The following is a 22,889-nucleotide window of genomic DNA, read 5'->3' as shown; positions in this document are numbered from 1 at the left end:
TAGCTTTAAGCAATGTTGTTCTTTTGAAGGCAGTGGAATGAGGTTAAAAGAAGAGAGAAGTAAAAGGAGTTTTTTCTGATTTTAACTTTTTAAAAAATATATATATTAAATAATACCTCATTCTGGGAAGTATTTCCCAGAATGACTCCGACGTAATCTCACTACTTGAAGTGGCGAGATTTGCCACGTGTCACTCCAAAAATTATTTTTTAAAAAAATTATTATTTAAGATATTTAAAAAAAAAAATGATAAATTTGTCAATCGCCGTGCATGTCTACCCTAGTTGGGTCGGCTCATTCCCGTTGCTTACTTGCTTCACCATTAATTATCTGCTACCAGCTAGTCCTAGCTAGTGGCAGAGGCAGGTGGCGGTTGCTAATGCTGCCACAAAAACGTTCAGATTCCAAGAGGTAGGGTTGGAAGGGCAGTGGTATGAAATTTGTAGGTTGCCCTCATTATGATTTGATGTTTTTTGGAGTTCCTATTGTTAGACAAATAATAATAAAAAAAATTTATTTTTTGGTACACCACTTCTTTTTTACGTTCATATGGCTAAAAAGTTTAAGGAGTCACTTTTTTTTTTTGGTTGAGCAAAAAAGTAAAAATGCACTGCATGTCTACCCTAAATTTAAATTTTTTAGAAAAAATTTCTAAAAAATAAAAAATTAGCTAATTTTTAAATATTTTTTTAAACTAAATAAATAATTAAATTATTTTTACATTTAAACTAAATATTTACTTTTTTAAAGTTTTCATATATATTTATTTTTCCCAATTTATCCTTTTTAAAAAATATATATATTAAACAATACCTTTCTCAAAAAAATAATTGATAATCTATTTAGTTATGGAAAATATTTTTAATATTTCTTTCTAGTTTAAAAAAAATATTTAAAAAATAACTAATTTTTCATTGTTTAGAAATTTCTTTAAAAATAAATTAACAGTTAGAGTAGACATGCAGTGTATTTTTACTTTTTTGCTCAACAAAAAGAAAAAAGTGACTCCTTAAACTTTTTAGCCATATGAACGTAAAAAAGAAGTGGTGTACAAAAAAAAAATATTTTTTTTATTATTATTTGTCTAACAATAGGAACTCCAAGAAACGTCAAATCATAATGAGGGCAACCTAGTAATTTCATACCATCAAAGTTGCCCTTCCAACCCTACCTCTTAGGATCTGGACTTTTTGTGGCAGCATTAGCAGCCGCCACCTGCCTCTACCATTGTCTAGGACTAGCTAGTAGCAGATAATGAGCCGACCCAGCTAGGGTAGACATACACGGCATTTTTTTTTTTTTTAAATATCTTAAATAATAATTTTTTAGGAAAATAATTTTTGGAATGACACGTGGCAAATCTCGCTACTTGAACAAATCTCGCTATTTGGAGTAGCGAGATTTGTTTAAATCTCGCTGCTTTGAGTAGCGAGATTATGTCAGAGTCATTCTGAGAAATACTTCCCAGAATGAGGTATTATTTAATATATTTATAAAAAAAATTAAAATCAGAAAAAACTCGAAGTAAAAGGATGGGGACTTGCATGATTTAGGGATGTGGAAAGATTTTACATTGAATAGCCAACATAGAAGGAAAGTAGCAGAATCATTAATGTGCTATGATCAAGTTGAATATTTTTCACAATAAACAACAATAACAATAAAATCAAACCTTACTTTCACTAAATAGAATCGACTATATGAATCATTTTCCATCAATTTATGCGATCATAATCATTTATTTTGATAGATTCAAGAATATTAAATTTTTACTCATTATCTTCTTCTAAGTTATTTTAAATCTACCCTTACTCTTTCTATTGCCCACACAGTAACTATGTCTAAATTTGTATATTTTTTAGTACATAAAATAAAATATCAAGAATTATTAATATGTGATTTAAAAAAAAAAATAATTGAGCATGAACACAACTGAGATAAAAATGAAAATTAAAAATATGTGAGCAATTTATATTTTAGCAAAAATTTTAATGCAAGTTTGAAAACTCCTAGTTTACCAACTTTCCATACTAGAAAAGTTTTAAAAAAAAAAGTATAATTCAAATATCTTTGTACCAAAATAACCAATGAATTATTTTGGCAAACATAATTATGGCAAATGAAAATAATAATTTCAAACATAATTATGGCAAATGAATTATTTTGGTTGTTTACCAATTCTAGTTATGATTAGTTTTTTTAATTTTGTTATCAATAATATGCTTATACTTTTTTAATGGTCGACCAGAGTAAATACATGTCCATTTATAAATATGAAAATTTGCATAAATTGAAAATAATCACTAGCTTCGTTTTTTTTCTTTAGAAAATAATATTTTATTTTCTTTTATTTTTAAAAATATTACCAAATTAAAATTAATCGAACATGTGAGCCTTTTATATTTAAACGATAACTTTAAAATTTGAAGTCATATATACCTTATTAATCCATCTAAATTTAATTATTTTAAAATCAAAGCCAAAGTCAGTCAAAATTAAGATTATTTGTTCACGAAATTGTCAAATTTCCCCATTCAAAATTACATTTTTGTAATACAAATTGTAAAAATTTTCAAACCTTCCTAGAATTAATTATTGTATTGGCACAACGCACAAGGTATGAATCCAAGTTTGAGGAAAAATATCTTATTAAATGAACCAAATTAAATCAATTAGAAGGCTATCAACTCTAAAATTGTAAAAAATCTCAAGTCTTCTTGGAATTAATTATTGTATTGGCACAACGTACAAGGTATGAATCCAAGGTTTTGGAAAAATTTGTGGCACATGGGAAGGGCTCGTGTAGCTGTCGGAGGATTTGATTAAATGAACTAAATTAAATCAATTAGAAGGTCAATTCTAAACTTCAGGATAAAATATCTTAATTTTATTTCAATTTTATTTCCATTATTTTAGGAGATTTGAATTTAAAACTTGATTCAAAATTTTATAATATAAATATTCAAGAAAGTACGGGTAATCTTAAGCCATCATGTTAGTGGAATGAGTGGTCGTCTCATCTCTAATAAAAGGTCTCGTTTTGAAATTAATATAAAGAATAAGTATTTTAAAGTAAAAGTGATTTGGATATTGCTTGGTAAAATCAATAATTTTGTGTTGAAAATGGTTCATTGTTGACAATATTTATTATTAGCAAATTAAACTTTAAAATGCACAATATTTCTAGTTTATTAATTGTCAAAAATTAATAATCGCAAAAATTAACCATGGGTAAGATTTAGAAATTATGATTGCATCCTTTAAAAGATATTTCAAGCACAAAACAAATTAATAAACACTTAAATTAAAACCAAAACTATTAGAGTAAAGATGATTAAATTAAAAATAAGGGATATAAATATTAGATTCTAAAATTCAATTAATTAAGAAGGTTGTCATCTCTAAACATGGCAACAAAATAACTCATTTTTCTTCTGATTATATTCCCATTACTTTTCAAAATATAAATCTAAAACCCAATTCTAAAAAAATTCTAAAAAATTTAGGCAATTCTCAGCCATCATGCTAGAATTATCAGTGATAATCTCAAACTTTATATTGTTATTTCAACATGAGACATTCTCGATAATTTTAAAATATCATCATTTGAGAAATGTTCTTTGTCGTGAGCCCTTTACCATTAATCATGACCCATAATGGTCATGGACTCGTGACATATACCATTTTTCTTGTTATTGAAATTATAAAAAATAATTAAAAAAAAAAGAGGAACTCATGAATCCAAACCAATAAATAATTGTTGACTTCGACTTCTAAATACCGTCAAATTTGTTTGCCAATATTCTAATCTCAATTATAAATTTTAATTATCCATAAGGGAAGGGCTGCTTGAATTTTTAATTTGACAAATCAATTTTGACTTTTTATATTTAAATTGGGCTGCCCGGATATTAATAAAAAAAAAAAAAACTTTTTCCATATTGGCATCCGGCACTTACAAATAATGGAAATGAACATTCGCTCAGCTGCCCTTCTCTCTTTTGCCCTTTTTCCCGCCATTTTCGCCGGGTTTTGAAACTTTCCGGTGAAGCTAGGTCCCCCAGAGGGTGATGCTCGCAAAACCCTAGCCCTAGTTCCATTCTCCGTTATTCTCCGTCGATCTTCTTCTTGTCCAATCGAGACGGAGCTACATACGGTCGATTCGATGGAGAAGTACCTGAGGGAGAACTTCGACGTCGAGCCGAAGCGACCCTCGGAAGAAGCCTTGAGGAGATGGAGATCCGCCGTCTCGATCGTTAAGAACCCCCGCCGGAGGTTTCGCATGGTCGCGGATCTTGCCAAGAGAGCCGAAGCCGAGAGGAAGCGTAGGAAACTGCAGGTTTTTCATCTGACACTCTATATGGATTTAACTGTTTGATCTGTTGATAACTGAATCTGATGCGCCATGTATGTGATTTTCGTGTCTCCTTTTGCTTCCTGAAAAACCTGAGGGAGATGAAGGGACGCACAATATGAATCTGGAATTTTTGTGTTACGCGTCGTTTTGGTTTTGGAAAGTGAAATCGTAAAAACGAAGGGAACTGTTCGATCGCAAGATGTTAGCTGTGTTTGGCTGGTTTCGTTGATTTCAAATATGATAAATCTTTATATCAAAATTTTAGGTAATGTGACGTTTCCTACATTTCCTCGCAACTAATCAAATGGAGTCCGTTGATCTTCCCCTCCCATTCTGAATAATCCGATGACCAAACTGTCGCCGCCGATATTCAAGAAAAACGCACGTTTCTTAGGTTAGTAAATACGCCGCTGCATACAGTTTATGCATGCTATTTTGCGCAGGGGCGTAGATATGCACGAAAGAGGGGCACCCGTGATCGATCACGGATGAAACGAGATCGCGGGGGCCTGGTGAGTCAGAATTTTTTTTTTACAAAAAAGTTTAAGTCAATAGGGAAGGGGGGCATTCATTGTGGCTCGAATGTAGGTGCATGTAAGGGTAGGATCGAGATCGTGCGAGTACGTTCGTCGTGATCGTCGTGCGATCGCTTCCATTTTCCTCGTACAGCATGTGTACGCCAGCTTCGCCGATAATGGTCGCTTTGCCGGGTCAAATCGGATAACCCATGTGTCACGCGTTTTCCCTGATTTTGAGTTCATCATGAATGATTTTCAGAAAATATTTGGAAATTTCTACTCCACAAGAAACATTCTCACTGTTACAAAATGGATGTGACATTCGATAAAAAAATTAATAACAACTTTTGTTAGTAAATGAAAAGTTTTGTAATGTGAATATGGTTAATCTTAATTGACTTGCCGGGTCACATTTGCCCTTCATAATTACTTAGTTATCACACCTTTAACTTCTTCTTTTTATAATGAAAATCCCAAACCACAAAGATTTACAAAACCAAAACAAGCCTAACAAAACCCGAACCAAAAACTACCTAATACAAACTAAACAAGCCCAAAAAAAAATCAAAACAAACAAACACAAATTAAACAAAATAACCACAAACTGATGACAACTATCTGTAAAACAAAAAAACTGTGGAAAACAAGGAGAAGCAAATGATGACAATTAAATACGAAGTCCTAGAATGCTGATCTTATCCATACAAATTAAACCTCTCATTTTGTTCGGTAGCACATCACCTACAAAATATCTCCTTATATTACCTCTCTCGCCTTGACAAGCTAAATAATCCGCCACTTGGTTACCTTCTCTAAATTGGTGTTTCACTCCTTATTATTGAAATGTCTAATGAAATGTCTCCACATGAATTATTAAAATTTTATTGAACTATATATGCACATCACGTATATAGTTGTTTGGATCAATCTCGTTTATAACTTTATCTGTTAAAATGTGAATAATCAAATTATTTATATATATATATAGATATAATAGCTTTAAAAAAGGCTGTCATTTTAAAATGTGAATAAACGAATTATTTATATCTACAAATATAATAGTTGATATAATTCTTAACTTGTGTAATCATTAAATTTGAAATGATGTATATATATATTTTTGTTGTGGAGTGTAAAATAATTTTTAAACTCTTTAAAAATAGGTGGGAGATTTGAATTTAAAAATTATATAGAGAGTAATTTTTAGATGATCAATTTTTAGTTTATTAGATAAATTTAATAATGGATGGTAACAAAATATTTTTAAATATTAGTAATAGTACATTTTCCAATCAACTCTCTTCTTCATTTTTTATACATATGTAAATATCCAAATAATATATTAATTTTTATACTCTTTAAAAACAGGTGGGAGAATTGAATTTAACAAACTCTATAGAGTAATTTTTAGAAGATCCATTTTTAGTTTATTAGACATTGTTAATAATGGATGGTAGTAATAGAACATTTTTAAATATTTTTAATAATACATTTTTCAATCAACTAGTTGTTGCCATAGTGGAGCTTACATTTATGTCATCCCCTTAGGACAGCTTAAAATTTGCCGAGGCACTTAATTGGTTAAATTTGATTCTCTTTTAAATTTCTTTGTGTGAATTAATGGAAATATAACATTATGGTTTGTCAATTAAATTGTCGTTTTTCATTTGAACTCATTTATCATGCATGGGGGTGTTGGGATATGAATCCCATCCAAGATCAAATAACACACACATAAATAACACACAAGATTCCGTGGTTCCACCAATTTAGCCTACATCCACATAAAAGGAATAATTTCACTATATATATAATATATATAGGTATGCAGTGAAGGAGGAGAAGAATTATAACACACTCAACTCACTCACCCTAATGCACACTTACACACTTATTATACCTTCACTTACTCTCACGCATGCTTTATTTGTGTGTATATTAATTTCACGAGACTTTTCTGTGGGTATATTTTAACCACCGGAGGCCAACACAATAAAGGAGGAGCACTATCCCCAGGGTAGTTTAGGTGATAGTGCGGACTGCGGGAGTACCTTTCACGAGGTCAGGTGTTCAAACCCTCTCGGATTCGTTTTTGCCCCTAGATTCCTAAATTTACCCTTCCTTTGGAGTTGTGGGGTCAACTTCAAGGGGTGCAGGATTAGTCATATGGACCGTAAAACGGACACGTGGATAACCGGTGTGTAATCCAAAAAAATAAAATAAAGGAGGAGTACTCCTTTTTACAGGCCGAGAGGAGAAATTATTTGCCCCAAGTTTCCTGCATCACCATACCTTCTTTCTTGGAGTGTGTGCCAATCCACACATCCAAATCTGCTTTACCTCTCCTTACTTTATTGTTTACTTATTTACACCACCCAGGTGCCGCAAGTTTATTTAAGTGGCCGGCTGCAGCAATCTTGCTGCATCATTTACAGCCTCACTTTTATTGGCCCCAACAGGGGGTTGTGAAATACTTTCTTACTTTTTACTTCACCGGCTTCCGACTGTGAACAAGAACCCGATTGGACGGTTTAGATTTGCCGACATGCTCTGTACCTAACTTTCGATAATCCATGCACCTTATTGACATGACAAAAGTAGAGTAGAAAAACTAATTAGTCTGATCAATTTTTTTTAAAAGAAAAAAATTATGTCAACTTTACTATTTTGCATGATCGAAATTTGATTTATTTTTTAGGCAGAATTAAAGTGATGACTGTTGGTGTTAGGTATACCATTATAGAGTGGTCGATAAACAAACAAGTTAGGTAATAAAAAGAGTGCTAACTCATTCTAATTGTAACTGGAATTATTTTCTTTAATACAATCCAAAAGATCTCTAAACAATAAAATTCTTTTTACTTCAAATTTGGTCTACACGAATGATATTTGGGAGCTTTATTTTACACGTGGTGGGAAACAAAGAAAAGAATAGTATGCTTTTCTTTGTTGCACTATAAATATGAATGTGGAGTACAATGCTTTTGTTTTGGTGGATTAGACTAGATTAGGTTAAGTATTTTTGTATTTTGTGCAACAAAATTAAGTGATATGACTTAAGAGGGCCTAAGTCGAAAGTAGTATAAAGTAGGCTGGTCCTCTCTTATGGGCCAGGAATGGTTAAGGAGTAAAAGAAAATTTAGATTAATTAAATCACCTTTCGCTTTTTAATTTTTTCAATATATAGTTGCATAAACATGAAGCCTAGAGGTCACGGGATTTAGGTGTGAAAACAATTTCTTACACAAATGTAAGGTAAGGTTACGTACTATAGATCCATTGTGATCTGTCCCTTTCCCGAACCCTAAGACTGTCTTTTTTTTTTTTTTATAGTTGCACAAAGCTTATCAACCCTCATTAACACATGCTAACTATATGTTTGGTATATAGCAATGAAATGTAATAATGGTAAGTAGGATGAGTAGAGGTCATGGAATTGAATTTTTTATCACTTAATTTCATCATTGCTACTCGTTCAAATTTTAATTTCTCCCTTCCTACATTTTAATTTACAAACCAACATGAGGCAAAAAGTATTTATGGATGGCTAAAAGTTACCAAGATGAGCAGACAAACTATTTGTACAGTCAAGCTGTGTGCATGTGCTTTAATTTTAAAATTTTTGTTTATTGATGGCGAACCCAGGTTGTTTATATGTAGACATGGTGTTTTTCCCCGCAAAACATAAGTCTGATAGTCTACCCTGTAGGCATTCATCTTTTTTCCTTTGTTTCATGCTTTTCTCTTTCTTCCTAGATAGTCCCATACACTGCAACCCCTATAGATTTTCAATACAGACGAAGAAATTAATCTACCATCGCAAAGTCCATTAAGTAGGATGCATTTAATGATGAGTACTGAGCCACCACCTATCTGGCTATATGCAGCTTGTATATGGTAGATGAGGACCAGCATTTTGAATGACTTGTGAGATGGGATATCCGATATCGGTTTCATTTTAATTTCTGAACACTGTCCTTCGAAACTTCAATTCAACTTTTTGGTACTAAGAGGAAACTAGAGGAAATGAGGAAAGCAAATTCGTGTGGAACTGCTGTTATGGTGTTAGAGAGCTCATCCTCAAAATTTAGGTGTTAAGGAGAGAGAGTTAAGAAAACTATACCATGTTAGAGAAATCATTCTCAAAACCTAAGTGTTAAGGAGAAAGAGTTAAAAAGATTTTATACTCGTTTTGAAACTACTCATAGAGACGATGTGAGACTAGACGGACATTAATATATGGCGAAAGTGATGACCACGATTTCTTGTCCTTCATTCCATTTTTCTTTGAAAAATAGTGTACCCTTTCCTTGACATAGTGATTGTTCCGCCCATGGTTTTATTTAACCCAAAATTTCATTTTATGGGGTTATTTTATTTTTATCTTTAATAATACCAGGCACGACTTTAGTTCTTTTTTCCATAGGAAAGTGAAAGTCACTCTCTACAGCTCTACTCTTATAGTGACCACCTACCATATGACCAAGCTTCAATTGCTTACTTCGTGCACTGAAGTTGATCAGATGGATTGAGACAGGCCTTCCAAGACTTCTAGAACCATAACGGGATACCACCACCACCACTACTCCTAGCGGCCTAGTGGCTACAGCTTTTTCCGGCAATTGTGCTTTCCATGAGTGGAAAGTGCAAGCTAATTCTACTAATGCGCATTTTGGGTTCCCATGCCCGAAGGCAAAGACAATTTTTGGGTTTAATGCAGAAATGTTATAGTGAGTAGTTTGAAATGAATTCAAAATGATGAGCCAAGGTGCAGTGAATCTCTCCCCCCCCCCCCCCCTCTCCCCCTCCTCTAACCTCTTTTATAGAAGGGAAAAAAAATCAAGTTACTACATAAATTCCCTCTAACGAGTAATGATATTTTTCTTATTAGAACACCATCTCTAGATTCCTTGAACAGTGCAGCACCCGTTAGCTAAATTATCTGCCCTCTAATTAGCCGTCCATATTTACAAAACTGTAGAGGAGCTCAAGTGTTGGAAGAAAAGTATACAAACCAGTCTTGAGTTATGTTCTATAGAAGCTGTTTAAAATCTCCATAGCAGTGCACCTTACTCAGCCTCTAAATGCACTACAAAAAAATAACTTTGGGAGCCATCTCTTTCTTCACATGATTTAATGATATCAATAGAGGGATTCTTTTGAATTCCAGAAGTATTGAAAGGAGTAAGCACTGACTCAGATTATAATCAAGTTTTTAGCTTCTCTGATCAGTTCTTTTTCAGTTTAATTGCACAACATTTGTTCATATGTAGACAATAACTCAGGTGAAAAGTACCATCACCACACTTTCACTTGGTCACATCCCTTAACCAACACCCGCTCCCCCCGCCTCCAACAAAAAAGAATCATCATTTTTGTTGTTTAATCCACTCAAGCTATCTATATAAAAATGTTTTCAGTAATGCAGGATCAATTGTAGCTTAAAGATTGCATTGTGAAATTTTTTATGGAACAAAGAAGCCTCAGCTTCTTCAAAAATGTTGATATTCATCCTTGTGTAGATATCCGCATGACTTATGGCCTGTAACTTCGAAGTAGCGAGAGCTTTGATAAGGTAGAATGTCAACTAGGGATTGTTTAAGCAGCCCATGCATATGAAGGGTGACCATGGGAATGTTTGAATACATGTGTCTGAATTGGTTTTCACTTTGAGATGTTGTAAATACCAACTGCTTGTTCTTGAAAACATAGCGTAATGAGTTTTCCCATTTTTAGTTTCTTTAGCCATAATATAATTTGTTTTTGGTCAGGAAAAGATAAGAGTAGCTTTATACGTGCAAAAAGCTGCATTGCATTTTATTGACGGTATGATCTTCAACAAATCACCTAGAATGTAGTATTCTTCTGTACTCTTTCTTTTATCATTTTATTATTTATTCATTTACATCTATTACAGCTGGTAAAAGAGTTGAGTACAAACTCTCTGGAGGAGTTAGGCAAGCTGGTTTTGGCATTGAGCCAGATGAACTTGCATCCATTGTTCGCACCCATGATAGCAAGGGCTTAGAACTTCATGGAGGGGTTGAAGGAGTTGCAGGAAAATTGTCCGTCTCACTGAATGATGGTGTTGCTGCAAGTGAAATACCCAACAGGCAAAATATTTATGGCTTAAACAGATATGTCGAGAAACCTTCAAGAACTTTTTGGATGTTTGTCTGGGAGGCCTTGCAAGACTTAACTCTAATAATCCTTATTGTATGTGCTGTGGTTTCTATAGGTGTTGGGATTGGGACTGAAGGGTGGCCAAAAGGCATGTATGATGGGTTGGGAATAATACTCAGTATCATCCTAGTTGTTATGGTTACAGCAATCAGTGACTACAGGCAGTCCTTGCAATTCAAGGAGTTGGATAAAGAAAAGAAGAATATAATTGTTCAGGTCAACCGAGATGGATGCAGACAGAAGGTTTCAATCTATGATTTGGTGGTTGGAGATATTGTCTTACTATCTATTGGAGATCAAGTTCCTGCAGATGGGGTTTTCGTATCAGGCTATAGCTTGTCAATTGATGAATCAAGCTTGTCAGGTGAGAGCGAGCCAGTGAATGTTGATAAAAAGTCGCCTTTCCTTCTATCAGGGACCAAAGTGCAAGATGGTTCTGGTAAAATGCTAGTGACATCTGTTGGTATGAGGACAGAATGGGGAAGATTGATGGAAACTTTGAATGAAGGGGGAGAAGATGAGACTCCCTTGCAGGTGAAGCTTAATGGAGTGGCAACCATTATCGGGAAGATTGGTTTGGCTTTTGCTGTGCTAACATTTTTGGTGCTTACTGCCCGGTTTCTTGTGGAGAAAGCAATTCACCATAGGATGACGGATTGGTCTTCAGGCGATGCGCTTGAGCTTTTGAATTTTTTTGCTACTGCAGTTACCATCATCGTAGTTGCAGTTCCAGAAGGGCTACCACTAGCAGTAACATTAAGTCTAGCCTTTGCAATGAAAAAATTAATGAATAATAAGGCTCTTGTGAGGCATCTATCTGCATGTGAGACAATGGGATCTGCTACTTGCATTTGCACAGATAAGACAGGCACTTTGACTACAAATCATATGACCGTCAATAAATTATGGATATGTGAAGAAATTAAAGTTGTAGGAAAAAACAGCACAAAAAATACATTGAAATCTTCTCTTTCTGAAAGTGTATTGAGCTTCCTTCTGCAGTCTATATTTCAGAATACTGGCTCTGAGGTGGTCAAAGGGAAAGATGGAAAAACTGACATTTTGGGTACTCCAACTGAAAGAGCCATATTAGAGTTTGGCTTGCTGTTGGGAGGTGACTTTAATGCCAATCGCCTGGAGTCTAACATAGTGAAGGTTGAACCTTTCAATTCAGTCAAGAAAAAGATGTCTGTGCTTGTGAATCTTCCAGGAGGTGGTTTTCGAGCATTTTGCAAAGGAGCATCAGAAATAATTTTGAAAATGTGTGACAAGATTGTTAATACTGATGGGGAAGCCGTAACCCTATCTGAAGAACAAAGGAAAAACATAAGTGAGGTCATAAATAGTTTTGCTTGTGAAGCACTAAGAACTCTCTGCTTGGCTTTCAAAGATATACAAGATAATTCCAGTGTTGATAATATTCCCAATGATAACTATACGCTAATAGCAGTGATTGGAATCAAGGACCCAGTGCGACCTGGTGTAAGGGAAGCTGTGCAGACTTGCTTAGCTGCTGGGATTACTGTAAGGATGGTCACTGGTGACAATATAAATACAGCAAAAGCCATAGCTAAAGAATGTGGCATTTTGACAGACGATGGCTTTGCCATAGAAGGGCCAGATTTTCGTAACAAAAGCCCCCAGGAGATGGAGGAGTTAATTCCAAAGCTTCAGGTTTCACAGTAGCTTAAGAATTTCTTAATCTTAACATAACAGAGAAGTTCTTCTGAAATACTTTGGACTTCCTGCAGGTTATGGCTCGATCACTGCCTTTGGACAAGCATACCTTAGTGAACCAATTGAGGAAAGTATCTAAAGAGGTAGTGGCAGTAACTGGCGACGGGACCAATGATGCTCCAGCTTTGCATGAGGCAGACATTGGACTTGCTATGGGCATTGCTGGAACAGAGGTAAATTATGGACTCTATGGGCATTGCTCAATCATGCTATTTGATTGAAAAATACTTTTTGTCACAAATAGTGTGCTGGCACACATGTAGACCTGCTAACACCTTGTTTCAATTTGTCAGCATCTCTTGATTTTGCTTCGAAATATTTTTCAAGAACTGGTGACTTATTTGTCAACATCTTACCCCAACTGCAGAGCTTGACTGTCCAGTATTGGAACAAAACATGACCTTTTAGTGATGTATTCAATGAGAAAAATGCATAGATTAAAAGATTAATTCTATAAGTCTTCTGTCCATTTGTAAACTAAATTTGTAATGAATGTCATAGAACACGAACACTTAAGCATGCTTATATTTTTTCTACCTCATCTACAATTCTGTTGTGTCCTCTTTAACTAAGCAGCTCCGTCATAACCATCCACAGGTGGCTAAAGAAAACGCCGATGTCATCATTATGGACGACAATTTTAGCACCATAGTAAATGTTGCCAAATGGGGTCGGGCAGTTTATATAAATATTCAAAAGTTTGTACAGTTCCAGTTGACAGTGAACGTCGTTGCCCTCATGCTCAACTTTGTTTCGGCATGCATCTCAGGTACGTTCCCCCATTTCTAACGCATTCATCTCACCATTACACTTCTGGTAAGAACCTGAATATTTGTTCAGATGATGTGGATAATTAATGGGTGTGAAGTTGGTTTCAGGATCTGCTCCCCTCACTGCTGTTCAGTTGCTATGGGTGAACATGATCATGGACACTCTTGGGGCACTGGCACTGGCTACAGAACCGCCAAATGATGAGCTGATGAGAAGACCTCCCGTTGGAAGGAATGCTAGTTTCATCACGAGGACCATGTGGAGGAATATCATCGGCCAGAGCATTTATCAACTAGCCGTCCTTCTGGTTCTCAAATTTGACGGGAAACGACTTCTGAAGCTCTCGGGATCAGATGCCAGCTCCATCCTCAATACATTCATCTTCAACTCCTTCGTGTTTTGCCAGGTTCAATTTACTGATTTCCCATCTGGAGCATGTTTCGCTGCGCGTCGCCCTTTAATTATCACGCTTTGCCCATTCTCCGGGCTTCTTTTTTTTTTTTTTCTTCCTCCAAATACTGATGCTACGAAATGCTGTACAGGTATTCAACGAAATGAACAGCAGGGACATGGAGAAGAAAAACATAGTGAGGGGGATATGGGATAGCTGGGTATTCATGGGCATCATGGTGTCGACAGTGGCTTTCCAGATCATAATAGTCGAATTCTTGGGTACTTTTGCTGAGACGGTACCACTGAGCTGGGAGTTGTGGGTGGCCAGCATCTCCATAGGAGCAGTGGGCTTGGTGGTGGGAGTAGTCCTCAAGTGTATACCCGTTGAACCAACCAAAATGCGCGGTGCCACTAACCACGACGGCTACGAACCCCTCCCGGCCGGCCCTGATCTTGCTTGAATCCCCCACCCCATCACCGCAGAATCTCAATTTTACATTTCTCATGGTCCTCCCATTTTTTTTTTATTTTTTATTTTTTATTTTTTTTCCGTGCTCCATATGCTTCTTTTTCAACACAACCAGGAGCCTATTTTGTTTTTTGGAAAAGAGTAGGATTATTCATAAATTGTCAAAACTCGGCCGAGAATTGTATGTTTATAAGGAGTAGGACTCGCTTTATTTATTTGGGTAGGAGCCTCCCCTTCTGATTTGGCCAAAACACAAAAATTTTAGACTTTCAAATTTCCACCGACTTTTGACTTTTCATTTTTGATATGGATATAAATTAACAAAAAAAAAAATCATATATAAATATTCTAAAGAATAAATGTGTAGATTTTGAAAATCTCAGGAAACATCACATTTGTCACACATCAACAAATATTTATGTTTTATTTTCAACTGAAAAGGTTGTTTGCATTGCCAGAATAAGGAGAGCTTGGTCAATACATATGTGATCTTACCCATATTTTTTATTAAGAGAAATTGTGCTTGAACTTATGAACAATTTGTCAAAAAAGAAACACCTATTTATTTTAATAAGGTGATTTAGTTCCAAGCTCGACATTGCCCAAAGGATTCTCAACATTACAACAAAAGAAAAACTGTTTTTTTGTAACAAACCTTATGAGAGATACTTATAATTTTTGAGATTAAAATCTCAAAAAGAGTCATATCTTTTTACTAAATCTCAGGGAAGATCAACCTCTTTTGTCCATTAAAATATTATAAAAATATAATTAATATAATAAAATTACTAATAATATTACATTAAAAAAGTACTATAATAAAAATAAAATTTATAACAATCATTGTAACTAATTGTTCTACTTTTAAAAATTTATTTTACAATAAAAATTTTATTAACAATTGCAAAAATAGTAAAAGAATTTTATAATTAACTTTATAATTATTATTTAAAATTTATGTATATTCTTATTTTAATTATATTTAAATTTATATGATCATTTAATTTTGATTTTAATTTTAAAATATATAAAATAAATAATTTAATTTAAAAAAATTTATTACTAGATTTTAAAATTTCCAACAAATTTCCAAAACAACTGAAATCATATAATCTAATTTTTTATTTTTTGAGAACCTATTAAAAACCGACAACAGAAATAAAAAATACTAACAAAAACGAACACATTTTTATAATCTATTTTCTCAAAGAAACAGAAACAAAAAATAGAAGTCAGCAACAATACCAAACAAGCCTCAAGGTTTCATTTAGTTGTGAAAAACATCTTTCATTCTTTATTTTTAAAATTTTTTTAAAGAATTATAAAACTTTAATTTATTTTTAAAATATCCAATAAGAGTCTGACACAACATCTATATGGGAGCAACCCATCCAGCTAAAATGAACAAAAAAGAAACTTACTTTTCCAAAAAAAATGTTAAACCAACCAAATGGAGCCCGAGTAAAAATTTGGAGAGAGAAATTTCTAGTTAAAATTCCTCCAAGGGTAAGAAAGTATTCTCATATGCAAATAATGTATTCCAGATTGGCAAAAAAAAAAAAATTTAAGAGTGTAATACTAAATGTGCAGTTTAAATCACCTCTTTAGCAGCTTGGGTTGAAGTAAGAGGAGGTAGGTCTATTTTGTGTAGAAAATCCTGGAGGGGGTTTCCTCCAAAACCAAACTGTTTTAAACTGCTACGAACTAAACCATCCAATTAGTCAATCATTCATTTTCACACCACCAGAAGGACCCAGAATGTCTGTCAGAAACCCTAAAAGAGAAAGAAAACATCATATTGGTGTCCTAGAGAGCATTCTTTACATTTTCACAAAAGCAGAAGCTACAACAACTCACAAAACAAAATCATCACTAAATTCAAGTACTAGTGAGAAGAAGCGTCAGCCTGCCTCTTTACAAACAGCGTTCCTATATCTTCTGTAACAACATTGCTCCTGCCAAAACCCAACTCAAATTCATCAACACAGGAGTATTTATTTTTCTCTCCCCATTCAATGAAACTGAAGAAGGGATGTTTAGATAGAAGAATATTAAATGAACTGCAAATTGAACAAATCTGCAATTTGCTATGAGTGCGGAGAAACTACAAACTGTGCAACTGCATACCCGACAAGTAGCACTACCATCCACAATGAAGTATCATTTGCACCATCACCCAAGCATCCAAAGCACTTTAAATTTAAGTCTTCTAAGAAAAAAATTGTGTGATGCATAGGCAATTTAGAAGTTGAGAGATAATTATTTCTTGGAAGCGAAAAATTATGCAACACCTTTAGTCCCTACGATTAGAATTTCCAAAGTCGTAACAGGTATATGAATTAATGAACATCAACCATAATCCGCTAAACTAAACAGTCAAGAGTGGATTTGTGAGCATGATTGGCGTCAAGGTTTACCAAAATTGGAAATCCTTACCAGTCCAGGACACAAATCAAATGGTGATAAAAAGCATCAGTTTTTCAGAGATAAAAACAAAGGACCCATTCAATCGTGTTCCAAAAATTACAAATGCTACCTTGTTTTCCAATTTTCAAAGTTTGTACAGAATGCTTGGGAAATAGATCTGAAGTGTTGTTAAATTTTGTAAACATTGAAAAAACTAGAAAAACATGGTGGCAGTTTGATAATTCTTTAGAAAACTCAAAAGCCCCCTGCTCATTTTGCCTTGAAAAAGCATGAAAGTACTTAAAAAAAGACTGCAACGACCAAAAAAAAATAAAAATCGATAAAAAGTCAATTTGTAATGTTTGCAAGCACCGTTGCGAAGGAATAAGACTAACAACAGAATTACTTGACAGTTTCCACAAATGTTTTCATGTAAACCTGAAACCACAATCACGCAAAAACAAGAAACATGGACAAAAAAATGCAGACGAGATAAAGAGGTTGTCCAAACAGAAACCCCAAGAATTGTTTCCGGATGCAATTCAGTGAAGAACAAATTGCATCTATAGGACACATTAGATTTGATGGTAGACGTCATAAAACAGTGAAGCTATAGAATCCCAAACGGAACAAATTCCCCCTTCATTACACTGTTGATTGAAGATCTCAAACCAACCAAGCAGAGTGTCCTAGACTTTTGTTAAGAATCACATAAGAAATGATTTTAAGTGGATTTCAGTCATGTTGGAAGACAATCAACGAAGAGTCTGGATTTCAAAAAGAATTAAACTTTGTAATGAGATCATTGGACAAGCTCACGAGCCAGCATTGTTGATTTAATTCTATGCTCGTCGATTAGGCAGCTAACTACCAGAATGCTAGACTACCAAATACAAATTTCAAAGCAATGTCTTAACGGCGTAACCATAGTTTTCTGCACATGATCTACCACAAATGAAGCTAGAGGGAACATAATGAATTGGATTCTCTTTCAGAGAAGCAAAACCACCTCTTAGTATCCCCACAGCATTCAGTTTAGGTACAGACTAGTTCAACAGTTTAGTCTTTTCACCTCCCTCATGTGCCATCTGCATATCCTCAAGCTGATTTCCTCTTGAATAGAGCTGGCAGGGTGTTCAATTTCAGTAAATTGAAGTTGTATGACCTTATAGCAGGGCCAAATCTCCAAGCCTGCCAGAATATCTAAAAGGTCAAAATAATATCAAAACACATTTAAAACTTCTAATATGGGTAGGAAGTGAGCAATGAGGCTTGAAAGGCAAAGATGATCCATTTACAAGACTGCCATAGGTGGCATGAATCCACCTAAATCATGACAATCTCAATGGTTCTTCTGCTTCATCTTCTTCTTCTTCTTCTTTTTCTTCTTCTTGACATTTGTTTTTTTTCAAGCTTACATTCACAATCTGACCAAAAGCTTCTGTCAAAGTGAAAGATCTGATCCAACCGCATATTGAGTGCAGCTGATTTGCGGCTATGGCTAGGCGATCATATCATGCCATAAAAAACTTTTATATGAATAGAGAGGTCCCCCACCTAGATATACAAATAGAATAGATGTTCATGGATAGACTCCATTGATTCTTAGTTTTGGGGCTGAAAAAGCTTGTCAACCCAAACAAATCATTCTTCTAGTCTCTCTTCGCTGACAAACATAGGCAATGATTCGCTCATACAATAAAACAAAAACAAATATGACACAACAAACATATGTAATTGGAAAACCGCATCACTTCCAATCTAGAAAGATTAGTGGTGTTCTTCCTCCTTAAAACCTAAGTTCTTGTTGTTGTGCCATCACATCAGAAGGCATACACTTTGCCACCTCAAATGCACAAGGTGAGTAATTGATAGCAGTAACTGAGTTCCTACAATGCATACCAAATGATTCTTCCTGGCAAGGGTTCTTCTATCGCTTCACTCTCCAATCCTGATTCTCCAGCAGACCCACTTTTCTACCAGAAGCTGAGCTCACAAAGAATCTAAGAAGCCAGTTGATTAAACCATCAATTTCAGAGCACATAGGAAGTCTCTGAAGCATGTAATGCGACATGAGTTCATCTACCAACTGCAGAATTCATATAGACACAAACTTGGTGCTAATAGAAGCTGATATCAATGCATTCTTTATCTGCAACCTCTCTAACGCCCCAAGACCTGCAATTCCATACAATCGTACTTTGCTTCCTTATATCTGCCTTCTCATTTTCCCACATACTCGAACAAACTCCAGCAACTAAGCTCAGCTATGAAACAGTCATACGCTAGACATCTTCATTTCAATTCAATTGGCTCATGAAAAAAAAAAACCAATTCGGCAGCTTTGGAACCCTACAATACCTAGATGGAAGGGTTCAATGGATATTCCCAAAATTCAAAAGAAAAGGGAAGCCAATTACACAATAAGATACATTACTTTTTTGCAAGGAATTTAAAAATATTAATAATATCAACACTCACAAGTCACAACATCTTGTTCTTGTCATAATGATCTCTAATTTATTTATCCCAGGAAAGAAATAAGAAAATTGTATGATATTTCACCACTTGTAAGACTTCAATCGTACTCATGGTCATCATCGGTGTCAAACACCAGTCCACCACATCCTTAACATGGTTGCCGTCATTATAACTTCAAAATTCCCCCAACCCGCAGCTGATTCATGAGATAAGCCCATCGGCATAACACTCTTTCAAAAGATAAAAACAGATACATCAACATAGTGATAGACACTCATTCAAAAGATAAAAAAGAGAGAGATCAACATAGTGACAGACTCATATCTCATGAGTAATATCTCACCAACATAATGTAGATTACTAGTTAATTTTCATCTTTCAGCCTATTTCAGTCTTAAGAATCATGATGTTGTGCTTGTTATGGAAAAACAACTTGATTCCTCCTATATTCATCCATCTGTCCCACATACCAGCTTGTTTAAACAACTCACATTTCTAGAAAGTTAGACACACTTCATCTATTAATGATTTCTTAAGAATATTTTTTTTTTCTTTTTTTCTTCTTCTTTTTGGATGAATTATCAAAGAAGAGAGTTTACTTCACCTCATTAACACAAACAAGTTCCTATTTTTTGCATGAACTCAAAGTTGCTTCCCATGCAATAATGAATTGATCCAAAGTAACATCTTGACAAGCTGATTAAACAGATTTTTTGATTCATCTCTGTCACAAATTCAAAATAAGTCGATGAACCAAAATAACTAATTTGGTTCCTTTTTGAAATATCCACATCTAATAAATCATTGAGTCAAATAAAGTATGAATAAAATTAATTCATTTTGTGTGTGAGCAGCGTGCATATGTGCATGTATGACTAATAGACTACAATGTTATCCACATCTATGGGGCCAAGTGGCAGCCAACTCTAATAGCTCAATAAGGCACTACAATATAACTGATCAAAGGATTTGTAAAATATAAGAAAAATGGTCATGAGTTAAAGAAAATTCTCCAGGATGCCATAATGTGCAATCCATACAATTTGGAATTTTTTACAGTCGGTCAGTTATTTGTAGATAAGGAAAAGTCAGATTGAAATGTCAAAGTATAATGAAATAAAAAATGCAGGTCTCTCTTTAAATAGTGCATTTATAAAGCGAGGGGAATTAGAGACTAACACAGACTCACCTTCCTCTAAGCTGAGGTGGCACTAGAAGACCACCTTCAGTATCTGGAACATTCCTAGAATGGGGCAAGGTACCTCTTGGAACTTTGCTGAGAGGAAAATTGGAAACCAATCCATTAGACTCTCTCTTGCGGGATGCACTTTGAGCGATGGCAGCTGCAACTCGAGAAGCGTGGTCACTATGGCTTGCCAGAGAAGATGAGATAGCAGGTGAATTTAATAGGAGTGAGGCATCAGGAAGTTTCTCAAGGGAAGAAGGCATTGATGAATGTAAGGTGCTATCTGGTTGTTGATTCGGTGTTGACCCTGAGTTCCTACATATTATAAAAATAAAACTAAATAAATAATGCTGATGCTGAAATAAGAAATAACACGTGTTGTGGGATATAACAATTTATGGTCCTCCAATGCATTTTCATTGCCATAGGCAACAAATACAGATCTTTCTTTTCATGGCATATATTACTTCTTGACAAAACGAGTAAGATCCTATAGGGTGACAGTGAGAGGTTAAATCATACTAAAGGAGCTAAAGCAGCCCAGATGTAGCCAATTCCATCTTCACTCCCCATCAAATAAGTAATAAAATGCAAATTAAATCCATTTACCAAGCAAACTAGATCCTACTTGGCTAATTGCTTAAAGCGAATGCAATCTATCAATGACAATCAAAATTTAATGTGGCGCCATTCCATGGAACTCCAAAACTGATCCTGGTCATCAATTTCAATGTTTCCCTATTTTCTTTACCATTCATATGAGTTTGCCCCTTTAAAATGCTCTGTAGCACAAAATAATAACAGACAAACAGATAAAAAGTATTAATCCCAACAATGGCATAGGGGATTCAAAAATAAGAATACATCCTCAATCTTGAAGGAATTGTACAAATGTTCAACTAAATAAGTTGATTGAGATACTACAATGAAACCGTTAAATTCCCACAACTAGAACCAACCACGAAAGGCGTAAAACTTCAAGCCTAATTTTAAACCACCCACACTAGTGTGCGATGTTGGGTTTTGTGGAGCCTAGTTATGTTTAATCCATGCGGCCCAGGCCAGAAATACTGAGAGTCTCATCTAAGTGCTCGATCAGGAAGACCCTAAAGGGCAACCAAATCAAGATTTTGAGATATCTTGAAGGACGAGATCCTGAGAGGCTCCATCATCTCGACCAGGAAGACTTAATGGTGCGACTAGGTCGAGAATGCTGAAGTTCAAGATTCTTGATTTCCCACGAGGCTCAAGCAGGTCACGACCATAGGAAATAGGGGTGCGACTAGGTCGACGGCGATGATCTTATGTGCAAGATTTCGGCAAAACTTTCCTATTTCGAAAGTTATGATCTTGTAAATCCTAAGATATATATTTCTAATGTTCGTCTATGTGAGTAGAGCGGCATAGAGTGGTGTGAGATTCTTGTGTGCACGATTAGGGCTTGTGCATGTTGTTTCTTCCTTGTTGAGAGTGAGAGAAACTGTAATTGCTCTACTCTATATACTTTCCTGATAATAGTGAAACTACTGCAACTCCGTGAACGTAGGTAAAATTGTCAAACCACGGATTATTTTCTTTGGCGTGTGCTTGTATCCATCGTGTTTCTCACCAGTTGTGTTCCGGGAATTTTCCGCGTGTTTGTTTATTCTCCATACATGGGAGGGGGAACGTAAATAGAAACTTGAAGCCAAAAAAAAAACTTTTTTTTTCTTTTTCAGGTGAATTTACTCAGCAGCTAAACAGAGCGTAAGAGAGGTGTACATCTCTTCAATTAGCTAAAGATAGTCGATAATACTTCAAATCTAAAAGCATCCATACGTATCAAACAGGGGGTTTATGAAGCCATAAGAACGAAATAAGAAACCCTAGATATTTTCCAAACAAGTTTCCCTCAAATGAAATCGAAAAAGCAGAAACTTGCAGGAAATGCAAATTACTGGGTTTGAGGAGGAGGAGGAGGAGGGCCAGAATCATCTATTGGCGCTTCTGACTGGTGGTCTCCCTCTTCCTCGTTAACTCCTTCGTCGTCGTCATCGGAGGAAGCGTAGTCTACCAGAGACATCTCTCTCTCTCTCTCTCTCTCTCACTCGGTACAGCTGCTACATGAAGTTGGAGCCAGTGCAACTGTGAAACAAAACGACACCGTATCAAAGGCTTTTCTTAAAAAGAATGTATATAAAATATTTTTAAATATTTGGTGATCAATTTAAACATTTAAATTTTTTTTTTGGGACTTATATTTCATTCCTTCTATCATTCTATGAGCCTCCTTTGTTTTTTTTTTTTTTTATTACATAAGAAATCCAGTCACCAACAAGCCTTCGGACCCCTAGTGCGGCACTAAACCTACAAATTTGCTGATTAGGGTAAAGTCTAGAATGCAAATAC

At 34.9% G+C, this 22,889-nt stretch overlaps 2 protein-coding genes across 6 annotated transcripts; one reads left to right on the top strand and one right to left on the bottom strand.

The window, feature by feature from the left end:
- The first annotated feature begins 3,938 nt into the window (after positions 1-3,938).
- Positions 3,939-14,643, top strand: LOC131163955 (putative calcium-transporting ATPase 11, plasma membrane-type). The gene is made up of 7 exons (XM_058120815.1): positions 3,939-4,339; positions 10,647-10,701; positions 10,793-12,732; positions 12,810-12,968; positions 13,393-13,564; positions 13,674-13,972; positions 14,109-14,643. The coding sequence occupies exons 1-7, from the start codon at positions 4,166-4,168 to the stop codon at positions 14,418-14,420; spliced, it is 3,111 nt and encodes a 1,036-aa protein (XP_057976798.1). The 5' UTR covers positions 3,939-4,165; the 3' UTR covers positions 14,421-14,643.
- Positions 14,644-16,133: 1,490 nt separating this feature from the next.
- LOC131163956 (uncharacterized) lies at positions 16,134-22,676 on the bottom strand. 5 transcript variants are annotated; one of them, XM_058120816.1, is made up of 3 exons: positions 22,439-22,676; positions 20,505-20,816; positions 16,134-16,383 (listed from the first exon to the last, which is right to left on the bottom strand). In XM_058120816.1, the coding sequence occupies exons 1-3, from the start codon at positions 22,561-22,563 to the stop codon at positions 16,314-16,316; spliced, it is 507 nt and encodes a 168-aa protein (XP_057976799.1). In that variant the 5' UTR covers positions 22,564-22,676; the 3' UTR covers positions 16,134-16,313. The 5 variants fall into 5 exon arrangements, with proteins under 5 accessions (XP_057976799.1, XP_057976802.1, XP_057976800.1 ...); XM_058120819.1 differs by having other exon boundaries at positions 22,423-22,636; XM_058120817.1 differs by lacking the exon at positions 16,134-16,383 and adding an exon at positions 18,349-19,545 and having other exon boundaries at positions 22,439-22,650.
- Positions 22,677-22,889: the final 213 nt, after the last annotated feature.

Source organism: Malania oleifera, chromosome 9 (genome assembly GCF_029873635.1).
Source record: "Malania oleifera isolate guangnan ecotype guangnan chromosome 9, ASM2987363v1, whole genome shotgun sequence".
NCBI lineage: Eukaryota > Viridiplantae > Streptophyta > Magnoliopsida > Santalales > Ximeniaceae > Malania > Malania oleifera.
This window is presented reverse-complemented; position numbering and strand designations above follow the sequence as displayed.